Here is a 16,812-nt window from a genome sequence, read left to right on the forward strand (position 1 = left end):
GCAATCTACGACATTTTTATGCACTCTATGCATGGTACCGGCCCTGCCGCCACCCACAGAGACAAAAAGAAACTGAAACCAAAACACAGAGTGAACTCTCTTCCTGACAGTTTGGTGTGGGAGACGAGGAAAACAAGACATGCACACTGCAATATACTGAGGCCGGCAGAATTATCGAGTTCATTTTCATTTATTGGGTGATTAATTCATGAATTTATTATTGTGCCAGGCCTAGCGCCCACGAGACGGTTTTTGTCTGAATGAGAAATCTTGTCACTTTTTCGCAAGATCTTGTGGCAGCCCTAGTCTGCAGGGTTTGACGCCTTCCTCAAGGGCACCTTGACTGCAGTCAGGAAGCAAACCAGCGTCTCTTCAACAACTACCGGTAATTGCAGTTTTTTTTCATCCACATTGGGATCTGAAGCACGAGCGAGCGCTACCCCAACGTGTATGTTTTCTCCTGTACCTACTGTGCTAATGTATGTATATTTTACATTCTAAACACTTGGCTTTTACAATTCCTAATTCGGTTACTGTATTTTTTCTTGTCATTGAAAATATTTAATACAATAATTCCTTGTTTATTGCGGTTAATTGGTTCCAGACCTGACAGTGAGTTTCCTTATTTACAGTACAAATCAAATTTTTGTAGTGTTAACTGCTTTTTTGTGTTAACATTATTAGAGCCCTCTAGACATGAAATAACACCCCTATAGTCATCTTTATACTCGTATTACCCAACAAAGTAGACATCCATCCATTTTCTATGCCGCTTCTCCTCATTATGGTCGTGGGGGTATGCTGGAGCCTATCCCAGCTGACTTTGGGCGACAGGCTGGGTACACCCTGGACTGGTCATATAACAACCATTCACACTCATATTCACACCTATGGACAATTTAGAGTTGCCAATTAACCTAACATGCATGTTTTTGGAATGCCCACACACGGGGCGAACATGCAAACTCCAGACTCCAGAAATGCCTAAGGGAGAATGGAACCCTTGTCTTCCTGATCTCCAGACCAGACCGTGAGGACAACATGCTAACCACTAGACCACCATGCGGCCCCCGTAGTAGACATAATAAGATTAAATAAGCCGTGTAAGACTCCTGCTTGTGTGTGTTCCAATAAATTTGTTCCCTTGGGGAGAAGAGTGAGTGGCAGACAGGGAGTATAACGTTCAGAGCAATTGAGTTCAGAGTTGAGTTTCAGCCTGCTGTAGGTTACGTAGCCTGTGTTTTTATTATGGATTATTGTGCGTGATTATTGTCCATCTATCCATCTTCTATGCCGCTTATCCTAACTAGGGTTGCGGGTATGCTGGAGCCTATCCCAGCTGACTTCGGGCAAGAGGCAGAGTACACCCTGGACTGGTCGCCAGCCAATCGCATGTTTTTGGAATGTGAGTTCGGAGTACACACGGGGAGAACATGCAAACCGCGATAAACGAGGGATTAGTATATAATAATGAACGGATGTAAAGTGTACCTCTTCTCCTTTCTTCTCCTTTCCGAGTGCATACTTCTGACTTGTGTGTATAAACCGAATGGGAACGTTGTACACTCTGCCCTTATAAAACACCACCAATGTGTACGGTTGGTGAACAGCCTGTCCGGAACTCTTCCTCACCATGAAGGCCCCGTCCTGGAACAGAATCCAGCACATGGTCAAGGAAATGTCAATGACTATGTAAGAGAAGTGCGGAACTTGGCAAGAGTCACACTTTATTTGCGTGAAAAAGCAGTTGGTCAGCAGTCTTGCGGTCGCATTCCCCAGCAAACCACGGCTCTGCATAGATGTCTGTGTCCTAAAGGATAGGAAAGGAAAGCAGAACTTAAAACCAACAATAAATCATCAACGTCTATGTGAAAAAGGTTTAGTGTGAGGTACTTTGAACCTTGTCTTGGTGTGTTGCCCCACTTTCACCACAACTGGTTTGCCCTGGAGAAAGAAAGAAAAGAAACGTCGTGAAATGATACCATCTCCTCTGTAGTTGGCTCTCTTTCACACACTCCTCTGTCATGGCTGTTTACAGGTAAATATACACACCGTGAAAGGCAATGTGTTGAAGAGGAATCCTGTAAGAAAGAGCAAACTACAGTGAATAAAAGCAGAATAAATGGGAACAGTACTTTTTGTCTTACTTTGATCGTTTTATGTCCAGAGTAAGAGATTTTGGAGGAGGAGGTTTGCTGCCCGTGTTAATTCTTGGCAGTGTTTTGCCTGTAAAATTCCATACACGGCAGCAGACTTTGTTATTTTCATACATTGCTCTGATAAACGCTTATTTCAGTCTGCAACATTCTACTCTCACATTCCTTTTGAATCGATTTCAAGTCATCCATAAATCCAATTGCACACCACACTTACGTTCAAAGTCCCTCTGCTTCACGTCTTGCCCCTGCAATATGAGTCAGAAACGAGCTGAAAACGGCATTTTCAAATGTAAAATTACATATGCGGTCATTGAGCTTACCAGCCTTACAGGTGGTTTTGGTAACCTGCTCAAAGAAAAACAAGAGGAACAGGACTCATTAAAGCTTTAAAACCTCGTAATAAAACAGTAGTAGTGGGGCGGACACTGGACCCAGTCAGCAGTCGGGTTAGTATTGTGCACAAGTCTCTGCTTTGGCTTTCATTCTGTGCAGTTGAACAATAAAGTCCTGCTTGAGCCCAACCACAGCATGCTCCCTGCAACCGCCACATTGGATCACATCAGGGTCACCAATGTGGCTCCACAGAATGAATGCCTAAGCAGGAACTACCTGCAGGGCCAAAACATTGTACATAAACCATGCCCCCAACCCGACTGCTAACTAGGTGACAGATACGCCCCCAAGTATCCGCCACAGAAGATGCGTTATTACTTACTTTCTTTGCGAATATTTAGACGGGAATGGAGGATGTTGCACTGCAGGTTCATCAGTGTCAACTAGAGGAAGCCACAATAATAAGTACACAATGTACTGTACGACCTTTTTACATGACCACTGTTGTTTAAGTCAACAGTTGCTGCCTGTTTTGCTAGTCAACATTTTCAATGTTACACCGTCCAGCCTCCAGATGGCACAGCATGCCACATTTGTGTACAGCAGGGGTGTCCAAACTTTTTCCACCAAGGGTCGCACACTGAAAAATGGATGGACGCCGGAGCATTTTTATAAAAATAGTAATCCAAATGTAGATATGCTAAGAAGTTTGATATAAAACAGCCTGCATCTCAACTTGGTGTTATTATTATTATTAGCATCAACATTTGAACATTTTCTCATCTTTTTTCAAGTTTTGTTGTTGTTTGTCTTGTATTTTATTGTTTCATTGTATTTTTAGAATGTGCCGCTGGCCAATAAAAAAAAACAAATGGTGGAAAAATAACTTCATAATTTTAGTAGCATAAAGTTGAAATATGAAAGAAATTTGTTATTTTTTTTAAAGTCGTAATATTATGAGAAACAAACAAAACAATAAATAAAGTTGTAATCTTTAGAAAATAAGGCCGCAGAAAAGTATAATAAAATAATAATAATGTAATAGTATAGTGTAATAGCATAAACTATTATATATAGTATAATAGTATAATAATGTTACATGAATAAAGTCAAAATATTATGGAAATAAAGTCATAGTTACAAGAAGAAAATTTACATGAAGAAATTTGAAATAGTTTGAAAATTTAGAAATGGAAAAAAAATAGCTGTAATGTTTTAGTATTATGAGGAAAAATAATGTCATTTTAAGTAGCAAAGAGTTGAAATATTAAAGAAAAAAATGTTTTTTTTTAAAAAACATAATATTATGAGAAACAAAGAAAAAATACAATTTTAATGTTTGAAAAATTAATTTGGGGAAAAAGTTCATAAACAATATTATGGGAATAAAGTCTAAATTGTCACGGTACGGCATGGTGGTAATGCTGGTGACGACCCCGGGATGCAGAGACAAGACACAATACGGGTAAAAATAATTATATAAGGCTGCAGTGCAGCAGCAGAGATCCAGCTACTGACAGGCTTACCAGCACAAATGATGCTCAAGTAGAATCAATGCACCGGCAACACACAGAACCACAATGCTGAACTAAATAGACGGGGAACACAAATTAGCAGCAGGTGCGAGTAATAAAGGAAAAGCTGACAGAACACAGGACAGGGCAAAACAGGCAGCAACTACAAAATAAGAGCACAGAAACAGGAACCTGTCTGTCAAGCAGGCACACACAGGGCATGACAAAAATATTATGGAAATAAAGTCATAATATTACAAGAGGAAAATCCTCAACTTCATTGTAACACATTATTATATTGTTTTATCATTTTCTCATGTTATTTCAGAACGGGCAAAGTGCACATTGAACAGGAAGTGAGCACATGCACAGTATTAGCATTTAATGTGAAACGAAGAGGAGGTAGAATTGAATAAGCTCTGCTTCTTCCTACTCCTTTTGAACATGTGGAATTGTGAATTATAATATGTGATGTATACCAAAGTAAAAAAGTTGCATTTTTACGAGCATAAACTTGTAATATTATCAGGAAAAAAAGTAATTTTAGTAGCATACGGTTTAAATTTATATTTTTTAAAGTCATAATATTATGAAAAACAAACAAAACAAAATGAAGTTGTAATTTTTGTAAAATTAGGTTGAGGAAAAGGTTATAATATTATGGGAATAAAGTCATAATATCACAAAAAGAGAAGTGACAAAGATAATTTAAAAATTTGAAAAAACAGCAAAAATTGGAAAAAAAGACTGAAGTTCGTACTAATATTATGCTTTTTCATCTATACCACAACACTGAGATGCAGTTTTAATATATATATATATAAAACTAGCGTATCTATATGTGGTTTACAAACTATCAACTTTCAGCAAGTGGCCCTTGGTGAAAAAAAAGTTTGGACACCCCTGGTGTACAGTATACTGCATGTCTTTTGCTACAGTTCAATATAAAAGAGAAAAGAACACAAAAGATTTGATACCCACTGTCGTCTCGATCACACACTTCATATTCCGTGTCAAGTGTGGCCTGCTGCTCCTGCATAATCACGAAAATGTTTAGTCTCCAGAATGTTTTTTTATACTGCTTGCTTTTTTGTTTACACTTACTATAGATGCCGATCGCATCGGATTAACTCTGAAAAATATGAGAATAATGAATACATATATACAGTGGTGTGAAAAAGTGTTTGCCTAGTGTTTAAATGAAACTTTTTATTATTAAGGCAGAAAAATATCCAAACCTACATGGCCCTGTGTGAAAAAGTGATTGCCCCCCCCTGTTAAAACATAAGTGAAATTAATTGAGATCTATTAGTCTAGAAAAGGTTATAAAGCCATGTCTAAAGCTTTGGGATTCCATTGAACCACAGTGAGAGCCATTATCCACAAATGGTGAAAACATGGAACAGTGGTGAACCTAGGAGCCAACCAAAATTACCCGAAGAGCGCAGCGACGACTCATCCAAGAGGTCACAAAAGACCCCACATCAACATCCAAAACTACTGTGGTCTGACGAGACACAAGTTGAACTTTTTGGAAGGTTTGTGGCCCATTACATCGCTTAATTTCAGAAACAGAACATCACACCAACAGCAAAATATGGTGGTGGTAGTGTGATGGTCTGGGGCTGTTTTGCTGCTTCAGGACCTGGTAGACTTGCTGTGATAAATGGAACCATGAATTCTGCTGTCAACCAAAAAAATCCTGAAGGAGAATGTCCGGCCATCTGTTTGTGACCTCAAGCTGAAACCAACTTGTGTTCTGAAGCAGGACAATGATCCAAAAAACACCAGCAAGTCCACCTCTGAATGGCTGAAGAAAAACTAAATGAAGACTTTGGTGTGGCCTAGTCAAAGTATTAATCTGAATCCCATTGGCCCCACCAGTTATTAGGTTTAGGGGGCAATCACTTTCTCACAAAGGGCCACGTAGGCTCTGATGTTTTTTCTCTTTTAATAATAAAATGTTTCATTTAAAAACTGCATTTTGTGTTCAGTTCTGTTGTCATTGACTCATTTAAATAGTCAGAATTAGCTCCACATGATGATATTGTAAGAGCATAAGAAGTCTCTGGTTTACCTGTTTACTGGAAGAATCAACATGTTATCCTGAAAAGATGCCAGAAAAATGAAAATACCTTTAATACCGTCAGCTAGTTGCTGCTACAGGGAAATGAAAAAACCTACCTCTTGGTCTGGAACTTCATGAAAATCTGAAAAATAGCCATATTTGTGACTCAGTGGGTGTTGAATCTGAGAGTATTGTTTTCTAGCTTAGATTTTTATGTTTGAAATACTACTACTACTACTACTAATACTGCTCATGTATTGGAGTAAAATTATTTTATTATTGTGTACAGTCAAACCTCGGTTTTCGTATATTCGTCTTTGTTGAACATTTTGCCTCAGTTTTTGTGCAATGTCTCAGTTTTCATACAGTATTGCACGTAGCAAATTAGTCCATTTGCTCTGCAGTGTATCGTTCCACTAAGTCCATTGCCCAAAAAAAGCGCCCTACGTGTTGCTGACTCACTGCATTTTTTATTGGGTGCGACTGCTAAATAACCCGCCATGGGGCCAAAGAAAGTGTCAGCAATTTGATAGAGAAAGTGAGAAACTGTTGAATTCGACCTTAAAAAGTTCCATCCATTCGTCATTTATAATGATTTCATATTGTTTTTGACACATAAAACTATCATTCTCTATAAAATGTGTTTTTTGTTAAAATTTTTAGGTGTCTAGAATGGATTCGATGGATTTACCTTACTTCCTGTGGGAAAAATTGCCTTTTCGTACATCTCGGTTTTTGTCGAACCTTTTGGAAATAATTAATAACAAAACCCTAGGTACCACTGTATTAAAAAAGGTTACTTTATTATTTGATTTAATTATACTGTACTTTCATTTGTGTGTTGTGCTATTATACTATTGTCTTATATACAGTGAATCCCCCCACATTTGTGACCCTGCAAATTCATGGATTTTTGGTCAAAAATGCTGTTTTTCTCCAAAAATAGAAAACACATCTCATTGACCCTAAGTAGTTAATCATTTATACAGGAAGTGTGGGAGACAGAAGGCACAAAAACGCAGTGCTTTCATTTCCAATCCGTTTGGTTTCACAAAGAAACCGCTGGGGCAGAAGCGCAGTGGCCACCTCTCCTGTCCTGAGGAGGAGATCAATCACTTCCTAAGGAACACCTATGGTGACGGCAGGAAGGAGCAAGACCTTGGGCACTGTAACACCCTCATTTCCCCACCCGAACCAACCACCCTACTTGACGTCAAAGAACCCACACTCAAGGAGGTGGAGGAGATCGTCAAGGCAGCTAGAGCATCTTCAGCACCAGGACCGAATGAAGTACCGTATAAGGTCTTCAAGCAGTGTCCAAGGCTTCGGAAGCGGCTTTGGAAAAACCTGAGGGTGATTTGGAGGAAGGGGAAGGTGCCACAGCAGTGGAGGTTTGCAGAGGGCGTGTGGATCCCCAAAGAAGAAGATTCCACCAACATTGAGCAATTCAGGACCATCTCACTCCTCTGCGTAGAATGCAAGATCTTCTTCAAGATAGTTGCCAACCGCCTCACTGGATACCTCCGGAAGAACAACCTCATTGATACCTCTGTGCAGAAGGGAGGTGTCCCCGGCATACCAGACTGCATTGAACACACCGGTGTGGTCACTCAGCTTATCAGGGAGGCGCGGGAAAGCAAGGGTGACCTGGCAGTGCTTTGGCTAGACTTGGCTAACACATACGGCTCGATCCCGCACAAGCTAGTGGAAGTGTCCCTGACCAAGTACCATGTCCCAGAAAAGATCCGGAGTCTCATCCTTGACTATTACAACAACTTTAGTCTGAGGGTGTCATCTGGGTCTTCATCATCAGCATGGCACCATCTTGAGAAGGGCATCATCACAGGCTGTACCATCTCCGTAACCCTGTTTGCGTTGGCCATGACAATGCTGGTAAAATCAGCAGAAGTGGAGTGCAGAGGCCCTTTGTCAAGATCTGGGACCCGTCAGCCCCCAATTCGAGCCTACATGGATGACCTGACGGTAACCACAACATCAGTACTCGGGTGCAGGTGGGTCCTCAAAGGCCTCGAAAAGCTAATTTCTTGGGCAAGAATGAGCTTCAAACCTGCCAAATCCAGCTCTCTTGTTCTTCGGAAAGGCAAGGTGACAGACACGTTCCGCTTTGCTCTGGGGGACACTGAGATTCCATCCGTGTCTGAGAAGCCGGTGAAAAGTTTGGGGAAGCTCTTCACCAGCAATCTAAAGGACTCTGCAGCTCACCAGTCAACCGCTGATGACCTCAGCGCGTGGCTTTCTGCCGTGGACAAGTCGTGACTCTCTGGAAAATTCAAGGCTTGGATTTACCAGCACGGAATTCTGCCCCGTCTTCTCTGGCCTCTTCTGGTTTATGAAATTCCCATTACCACCGTGGAGAGCATCAAAAGGACGATCAACCACTTCCTCCGCAGGTGGCTAGGCTTCCCAAAGAGCCTCAGCAGCATAGCCTTCTATGGCCGGAACACCAAGCTGCAGCTTCCGTTTAGCAGCCTTGTGGAGGAGTTCAAGGTCACCAGAGCCAGAGAGGTCCTGCTCTACCAAGACTACTCTGACACTAAGGTCTCTTCAGCGGGAGTGGAGGTCCGAACAGGAAGGAAATGGCGTGCCCAGGAAGCGGTCACCCGAACCGAGGCGAGGCTGCAGCATAACATCCTGGTGGGCACGGTGGCATCCGGGCGGGCTGGGCTTGGGAGCATTCCAACACCTTCCTATGCCAAAGCCAGGGGGAAGGAGAGGCGAGATCTCATTCAGGGGGAAGTGCGGGCAGAAGAAGAGGAAGTTGGCCTCAGCAGGATGGTGGGCATGGGCAAGCAGGGGGCCTGGACCAAGTGGGAACAGACTGCTGACCGGAAGATCACTTGGGCAGATATGTGGAAATCGGATCCATTCCGTATCAAGTTCTTGGTTCAGTCAGTTTATGACGTCCTCCCGAGCCCGTCCAATCTCTTTACCTGGGGTCTGGCAGACTCACCTACCTGTCAGCTCTGCAAGAAGAGGGGTTCGATGGAACACATTCTGAGCTGCTGCTCCAAGGCCTTGGCAGATGGACAATACCGCTGGCGCCACGACAAGGTCCTGCAAGCAGTGGCAGATACCATCTGCACCGCCATCAGCTCAAGCAAGGCACAAAATCCCACAAAGCACTCCATCGCTTTTGTTCGCGCTGGTGAGAAGCCTCAGCCCCGTCCAAGGGCGCAGGGAGGGCTTCTCTCTACAGCAAGAGACTGGCAGCTCCTGGTCGACCTAGGAAGGCAGCTGAAGTTCCCGGACATCATTACCCAGACCACACTCAGGCCAGACGTTGTCCTGATGTCCGGGGTTACCAAGCAGGTGGTGATCTTGGAGTTGACAGTCCCTTGGGAAGACAGGATGGAAGAGGCACAAGAGAGGAAGAGAGCCAAGTATGCATCTCTGGTGGAGGAATGTCGGAGGCAGAGATGGAAGGCCTGCTGCAAGCCTGTGGAAGTAGGCTGCAGGGGCTTTGCAGGGCAATCCCTGTATCGGGTCCTGGGTCTCTTTGGGATCTGTCGGCAGCAGAAACAAAGAGCCATCAAGAACATCTTGGAAGCTGCTGAGAAAGCTTCCAGGTGGCTCTGGATAAAAAGGGGTGAGGAGTGGTGGAGTTTTGCTACCTAGACACAAGTCGGGGACTGATCATCCCCGACTGGGTCGCCTGGAAGAGGGTGTCTGGACCTAAGACCCGAAACACCCGATGACGCCAGGTCCGTTCACTGACGATGTGTCTAGGTTGCACCTCAAGGTGTATTATATCACATACATACAGTATGTGATAATACAAATGTCGCACTTGTTCGACACCCCTTGAACACACCATAGTTATGCGCTGCTAAGTGAAAGTGAATCTTATATGCAGTAAAACCTTGGTTAGCGTCATTAACCTGTTCCAGAAGGTCTGACTCTAACCAAATCAATTTTTCCCATAAGCAATAATGTAAATGTAATTAATTTGCTCCAGAAAGTCAAAGAATTTAACACAAAAGATGTTTTTTATAGATTTACAATTATAGTTTTACATACAGAAAATAATTAGAAATGCATATAAATACATATAAATGATGAATGAAAGGGATAAATGAACGTTTAAGGTTACGTTTACCTTCATTGAAAACGTCGTTGTTGCTAAAGACACAATGTGGCAGTGAGAGTAACGCGGACACCACCTTCCTGTTTTGCCATGAGTTATTTCTTAAATTCAATCGTGTTTCTCACCTCGATTTTCTTTTGATGCTGGCTGCTAAATAACCCAAAATGGAGCCATAGAAAGAAAGGATTTTCGCCAATTGCGGGTGGGTGCGGAGTCAAACTCCCCCCAAAAGCGGGACTCTACTGTGCTGGTGTTGCTGCTATTGGAACCGTAATTCCCCTTAGGGCATAAAACCTTTGTAATGTTAAAAACACCCATTGTTTCACCTACCTGGACTTGGTTGACACTTTGGTAAAGTTACACGTATCATGGAGCGGCCCCGCACAATACTGTTTGCAGTAGATATCTTAGAATCTAATGATACAGAAAAGCATTAATGATACTACTTCTTCTTGCTGCGACAACTATCCAACAATCGCTTTAAGCTTATCCTACTTTCTTATATTCTGAAGTGTATCTTACTAGTTGGGAGGTTCTCTGCCGGTTCGACATAGTTGTCATCATCATTTTTGCCGTCAGGACTGATGTAGTTCTCCTGTACATCAAGGAAGACAACACATGCAAAAATAAATTGCTGTGCACACTCAGTAATAATTACTAGTATCGCTAAAAGAGTTTGTGTTTTGAAATTAAACTTACTTCATTACTGTCCTTTTGGGTTTGTTCAGGCGTCAGTTGTTTGAATTCTTGGCTCGGTTTGAAGACATTTCTGGGTTTCAGTTTTGGCCCATTACGGCAGCTGTCTGGAAAGGAGAAACAAGAGAGTCAGCATTTGCATAATGCACTCTTCCAAAGCCCCCCGTGGTGTTGCTTTGACAGTGTTTCTATTAAAAAAAACGCACCACCAAGCACTCAATTTCACTTCGATTTAGAATGATATGAAACTTATAGAAAAGTCAAGGCATGTGCACGTTTGGAATGAATCAACACAAGCACTCAAAGGTCTCAAAATGTGCATGAAGTGATACATTTGAGAAGAAAATACTGTATTTATTTTGGTGGACTTGACAATACTGACCAATATAGTCTCCCCTCAGAAAGGATGATGAAGAACTTCTGGTAAAGAGTTTGTGGCAGGGAGGCGGCTCATATTTGACATCATGCTCTTGCAGTGGATTGTCATACATGTCATTGTCCTGGGGGCAATACGCATTGTACTTATTGTTTGATAAAAGTGGGTCATTGGGAAAAATTGTAGACCTCTGTAACTCATTTTTCCAACCTACATAATCAGATTCAGTCAGATCTCCAGCACCCACCATGTCTCCATCTGTGAAAACAATACAACACTGACTTTACATTTTGTAGATTGTAGAAATACAAGTTGACTGTACCATATAATATAATTGTAGTGGATCCCCACACATTTGCAATCCAGCTTGCACAGCCCTGCAAATTTGCTGATTTTTGTTAAAGTCATGGTGATTATTTTCTCCAAGATGGCCCGTTTTTTTCCTCAGCAAACATGTCAGTAATAATTTATAAATATGCGATAATACAGGTAAAATGCACAGCATGCATGTGCCACTGTTAAAACCCCCCAACATTTTTACTTGTTTATGCTTCACTGATGTTTTTTCTTCAAGCGTTAAGATTTTGCACTTTGTTTGGTGGTCCTTGACCTTGACCTTAAAATCCTAACTATGAGTAAAGAAAGGTGTGGACTCATTCGTCTCAATGATTAAAAAAGTATTAACTGTGCCATTGTGTCCCCGCTGTGCCTCAGTTTAATCTTTCCATTCCATCATTTTCCGAAAGGGAAATTGTCTGTCTTCATTGAAGAAACTGATCTTACCTCTGTAGTCTCTCACAGGTATCTCCGGAGCTGGTTTGTTTTTCAGTCTGCCATGTAGAAAGATGTTGACAATATAAGCAGGGTATCAATGATTGAAAAGAGATTTGACAATGTTTTACCCATCCTCTATCCATCACATGTTTATTTTCACAAACACTTTATATGTTTTCATTGTGTTGTTCAAATATATTGTACCAGTATATGTTTACGCTGTATTGCTTGCAAAGTCAGCATTCAGTTCAGCATTCATGACACTGCAAAGTCGCAGATAAAAAAATGTCTTCAAAAATAGGCCCGTTTCTTTCTGAGGAAAACATCTCATTCATACAATGGAGTATTAGGGCCACACTGAAAAAAAGAAATAAATCAGAGATTTCGAGAACAAAGTTGTAAATTTATGAGAATAAAATCGTAAATTTACTGGAAAATAAAGTTGTAGACTTACGAGAAAAAAGTCGTTAATTTATGAGAATGAAATTGTAAATTTCTGAGAATAAAGTCATAAATTTATGAGAATAAAGTTGTAAATTTACTAGAAAAAAAGTTGTAGATTTACGAGAAAAAAGTCATTAATTTACAAGAATAAAGTCGTAAATTTATGAGAAAAAGTTGTAATACTACGAGAATAAAGTTGGAAATTTACGAGAATAAAGTCGTAATATTACATGACATTGTGTCATACGTTTCAGAGGGAAAATGGAGCATATGAAGGAAACTTTCCTCTTGCTTCAGGCAAGCTTTTATTTATAACATGGCAGTGAAACAGTAATGCCGAGAATAAAGCAGTACATTTACAAGAAAAAACTCACAATATTACAAGTATAAAGTCGTAAATTTATGGCTTTTTTTCCATAAATTTTCAATTTTATTCTTGTAATGTAATATTACAACCTTTTTTTCCGGAAATTTATGACTTTTTTCGTAAATTTACGACTTTATTCTCGAAATCTCTGATTTTTTTTTTCAGTGTGGCCCCAATACTCTGTCGTACATTCACCCTAATTCAGTAATGATTTATAAATACAATGGAACCTTGGTTAGCATCATTAATCCGTTGCAGAAGGTTTGACTCTAACCAAAACATATGCTAACCAAACCAATTTTTCCCATAACAAAATAATGCATATTCAATTAATTCCTTCCAGAAAACCAAATATGTTAACACAAAACAGTATTCATCCATCCATCCAGACAAGAAGCCCAGACTTTACTCTCCTGGGCTGTTATGTCCAGTTCTGAGGCGTTCGCAGGCCAGTTGAGAGACATAGTCTCTCCAATGTGTTCTGGGTCTTCCCCGAGGTCCCTTACTGGTCAGACGTGCCCTAGGGACACCAACCTAGGGAATTGTCCAGGAAGCATCCTGAGCCACCTCCTTTGGCTCCTTTCAGTGTTGAGGAGCAGCGGTTCTTCTTCTTCTCCGAGTTTCTCCCAGATGACAGTGCTTCTCACCCTAACTCTAAGGGAGAACCCATCCACCCTAAGGAGAAAATTCATTTCGGCCACTTGTACCCACGATCTTGCCCTTTCCATGACTACCTTAAAGCTCATGTAGATCGACTGGCAAATTGAGAGCTTGCCTTTCGGCTTAGCTCCCTCTTCACTATGATGGACCGATGCAGATGCTGCAATAATCCGCCTGTCGATCTCGCATTCCATCCAACTCTCACTTGTGAACAAGACTCTCAGGTACTTAAACTCCTCCAGTTGGGGCAGAAACTCATTCCTGACCCAGGGATGGCACTACACCCTTTTCCGGGCAAGAACCAAGAACCAAGAACCATGAACATTGATCTCCATTATCTCAAAATCAGCATAATCGCTTCTCCTGTTTGCTAACTTACCCAACCTTTGAGCCACTTTTTTGAGTGGGTCTATGCTCGGCTGCACTTTGAGATTTGGTGGAGTAAAGACAATGAACAGAACTAGTGACAATCTACAACCTTGGAGTGCATTGTGAGTAAATTCTAACTTTGATTGCACAAAGAATTAGCAGTACCCCTGGGGAACTCCTCACAAAACACTACAAGGGACAAGGTCGGACGTCTTTGAAAGTCCACGCATCACATGATTGAGCAAACGTTAATGCCACTCCAGTGATGCACCATCAGCACGAAAGTACGACTGACAGAATTCCACACCCGATTTAACCAACAATCACATGTGTAACCACTTCTACTCTAAGGGCATTTATTTCAAGAAAGGAAACAGAAGCAGAAGCCACCTGTGTGAGCTATTTTTAACTTTCCTATTTCAATAGTTGTTAATGTGGAACCAACATTTTCCACCAACACACGGATTCAACTTCAAATGCTATAGCGGCTTGCCTCAGAATTAACAACGCACATTTTCTCTGTGTTCTCAACTACCACAGACAGCATGTACCTTTTTAATTTACTCAGGAAACTGCCATCATTTTTTTTGATGTCCTGAGCGATCTTCTGAAACTGCCTGGAAGAAAGATGAGCGAGAACAAGCAGTGTATGAATGATGAAAGAAATTGTTAAATGTCCAGTTCAATGTTCAGGTTATTCACTTTTCTAGAATGGTGAAGGCACAGAATTATACAGTGGATCCCCGCACCTTTGTGTTTTTTGTTAAAAAAAACAAAAAAATCTCATTCACATTAAGACATAAATATGTGATCATACAGGTAAAATGTACAGCATACACATATCACTGTTAAAAAAGCCCACCATTTTTACATGTTTATGTTTTTAAGCTTCACTACTTTATTCTTTATGTTTTATGTTTTTATGTAAAGTGTTGATAATTCGCCCTTTGTTCAGCAGGCCTTGAACGCACCATAGTTAAAGTAGTGAAACCGTGACTCGGATCCCATCCGTTCATCAGTCGTCTTACATTATCATTCATTCGTGGTGAGTACCTATACACTTTATCATTTAAAATGATATTATTCCGGAAACCAAGTCTGGTGCTTGTGTGTCTCACCGAAAATTACAGTAACATTACTGACACCTCGTGACCAGTGTAGAATACTACATATCATGACAAGGTTTTTGAACGCATCTTTTGAATGTCTTGTACTGTATTTGTGTTTTAGTTCATTCAGCCATTTTCATGCTTGAAAATGTTTAATTTTGTCAAAAATTACATAAAATTTGCTTAATAAAGTATATTTTTGACTAACAAAAGGCCGTATTCAACCACAAAACAACATGATTTATTAATTAATATGTTTTAAAAAAACGTGATCGAGTGAAGCCGCAAAGTTTGAAACACTAAGTGTCGAGGGATTACTGCACTTTTTCACCCTGGACCGTAAAACACCCAGGAAAAATGTGGATCAACTGTACTATAAATCATTGATATCAAGATAAGAGCTGTAACATAGGTTCCAATTAGAGCAAAACATCAAGTTGTGTCATCATTCCTGTGACAAATACAAATCCAGTTCACAGATCTTACCGAATCTTTGCTGAAGCACAAGTTGTGAGTTTACCGAACGTATCCATCGTTGCACCCAAATCCAAGCGTTATTCTTGCCATGCTCTTCTAAATCACGTCTTTCTCACCAAGCCGTGGGGCTTTGTTGTGTGTGACTCCAAAAAAAAAAAAAAGGAATCACTTCTCTTACTTCCCTTTTCTACGTCTATCACTCGCACAGCTGTACTAACACACGCGCACACACATGAACAAACCTTCGGCGGATGGAGATGTCATTTCAGAAGGAACCAACTGTGTGTGATTCACGACGAGCCTTTCGTCAACATTTATTCATCATATTAGTCAGATGAATGAGGCATTTACTGACTAAATACTTGCATTTTTTAATTTATTTATACTTAAGCTTGGTAAATGGAAAAGCCTTTGCTACTTTCTGAAATGGTTTAGCGCTATACTAATTCAGTTTTGTAGAGTGGAAGCCTGGTTGGTGTCATTAATTCATTACAGAAGGCCAGACTCTAACTCAAACACGCTAACCGAATACATTTTTCCCAAAAATGGTGACACAAAACACATTTGTATTGTTTTATGATGATAATAATTCCTCGCAAACTCCCTCACTCTATTGCGGTTTTTCAAAAATGCATTAATTAATAAATGATCGCTGTTTTGTGGTTGACTACGGCCTATTATTAGTCCAAAAGTGCATATTTAATCAAATGTTACGTAATTTTGGCCTAAATTATGCACTTTTCAAGCATAAAAAATGTTCTAAATGGGCTAAAATACAAATACAGTTTAAGGCAATACAGTACATGACATTGATGTGGCAGCGAGATCAACATGGATACCACCTTTATGTTTTGAGTGATATCTTTCTTCAATAGTGTTTCTCACCTCAAGTCTCTGCTTTTCTTTTGATCACGGCTGCAAAGTGCCAGTATTTTGATAAAGAAGGTGAGAAACATTACTACACTATACACAAAATGTGGCGTAACCTGGCATAAGTCTGTTAGTGGTTAACATAGTCAACCACTGATGACATCATCGACGGGCGACTGAGCTCTTCTCATGTAGTGGCAAGCTAATAGGCTGCTAACAAGGACGTTTTGTGATAAAAAAATACACTAAGAACGCATGTACTCACGCAGTGTATTAATAACATGACGAGATGCGCACCATATTGTACGCAAACCGAGGCAAAATGTTGGCGTAAACTTTTGACGTTAATTGAAAAACACGCTAACTGGTGCGTACGCTAAGCAAGCTTGTACCGTATTGTACTCAAGTAAAAATACTGCTTCTTTGATGAAATGTTAAGGAAGTACAAGTAAGATTACTGGTCTAAAAATACACTCAAGTAAACGTAAAAA

General features: G+C 40.6%; 1 protein-coding gene across 2 annotated transcripts in view; it reads right to left on the reverse strand.

The window, feature by feature from the left end:
• Nucleotides 1-16,812, reverse strand: part of blnk (B cell linker) — a 30,908-nt gene that overhangs the window by 1,329 nt on the left and 12,767 nt on the right. Inside the window, exons 1-20 of one of the 2 annotated variants that reach the window (XM_054799363.1) lie at nucleotides 15,461-15,587; nucleotides 14,417-14,482; nucleotides 12,035-12,081; nucleotides 11,466-11,509; nucleotides 11,258-11,375; nucleotides 10,879-10,982; nucleotides 10,702-10,774; nucleotides 10,510-10,593; nucleotides 6,191-6,216; nucleotides 6,084-6,112; nucleotides 5,111-5,138; nucleotides 4,988-5,039; nucleotides 2,875-2,935; nucleotides 2,480-2,504; nucleotides 2,374-2,404; nucleotides 2,148-2,226; nucleotides 2,053-2,081; nucleotides 1,901-1,944; nucleotides 1,727-1,810; nucleotides 1,492-1,647 (exon numbers count right to left, since the gene is read on the reverse strand). In XM_054799363.1, coding sequence (XP_054655338.1) covers nucleotides 1,492-1,647; nucleotides 1,727-1,810; nucleotides 1,901-1,944; nucleotides 2,053-2,081; nucleotides 2,148-2,226; nucleotides 2,374-2,404; nucleotides 2,480-2,504; nucleotides 2,875-2,935; nucleotides 4,988-5,039; nucleotides 5,111-5,138; nucleotides 6,084-6,112; nucleotides 6,191-6,216; nucleotides 10,510-10,593; nucleotides 10,702-10,774; nucleotides 10,879-10,982; nucleotides 11,258-11,375; nucleotides 11,466-11,509; nucleotides 12,035-12,081; nucleotides 14,417-14,482; nucleotides 15,461-15,507 — 1,227 coding nt within the window. In that variant the 5' untranslated portion in view covers nucleotides 15,508-15,587. Of the gene's footprint in view, nucleotides 1-1,491; nucleotides 1,648-1,726; nucleotides 1,811-1,900; nucleotides 1,945-2,052; nucleotides 2,082-2,147; nucleotides 2,227-2,373; nucleotides 2,405-2,479; nucleotides 2,505-2,874; nucleotides 2,936-4,987; nucleotides 5,040-5,110; nucleotides 5,139-6,083; nucleotides 6,113-6,190; nucleotides 6,217-10,509; nucleotides 10,594-10,701; nucleotides 10,775-10,878; nucleotides 10,983-11,257; nucleotides 11,376-11,465; nucleotides 11,510-12,034; nucleotides 12,082-14,416; nucleotides 14,483-15,460; nucleotides 15,588-16,812 lie in introns of those variants that run through there. The other variant, XM_054799362.1, reaches the window with a different exon arrangement.

Source organism: Dunckerocampus dactyliophorus, chromosome 14 (assembly GCF_027744805.1).
Source record: "Dunckerocampus dactyliophorus isolate RoL2022-P2 chromosome 14, RoL_Ddac_1.1, whole genome shotgun sequence".
NCBI classification, from domain to species: domain Eukaryota; kingdom Metazoa; phylum Chordata; class Actinopteri; order Syngnathiformes; family Syngnathidae; genus Dunckerocampus; species Dunckerocampus dactyliophorus.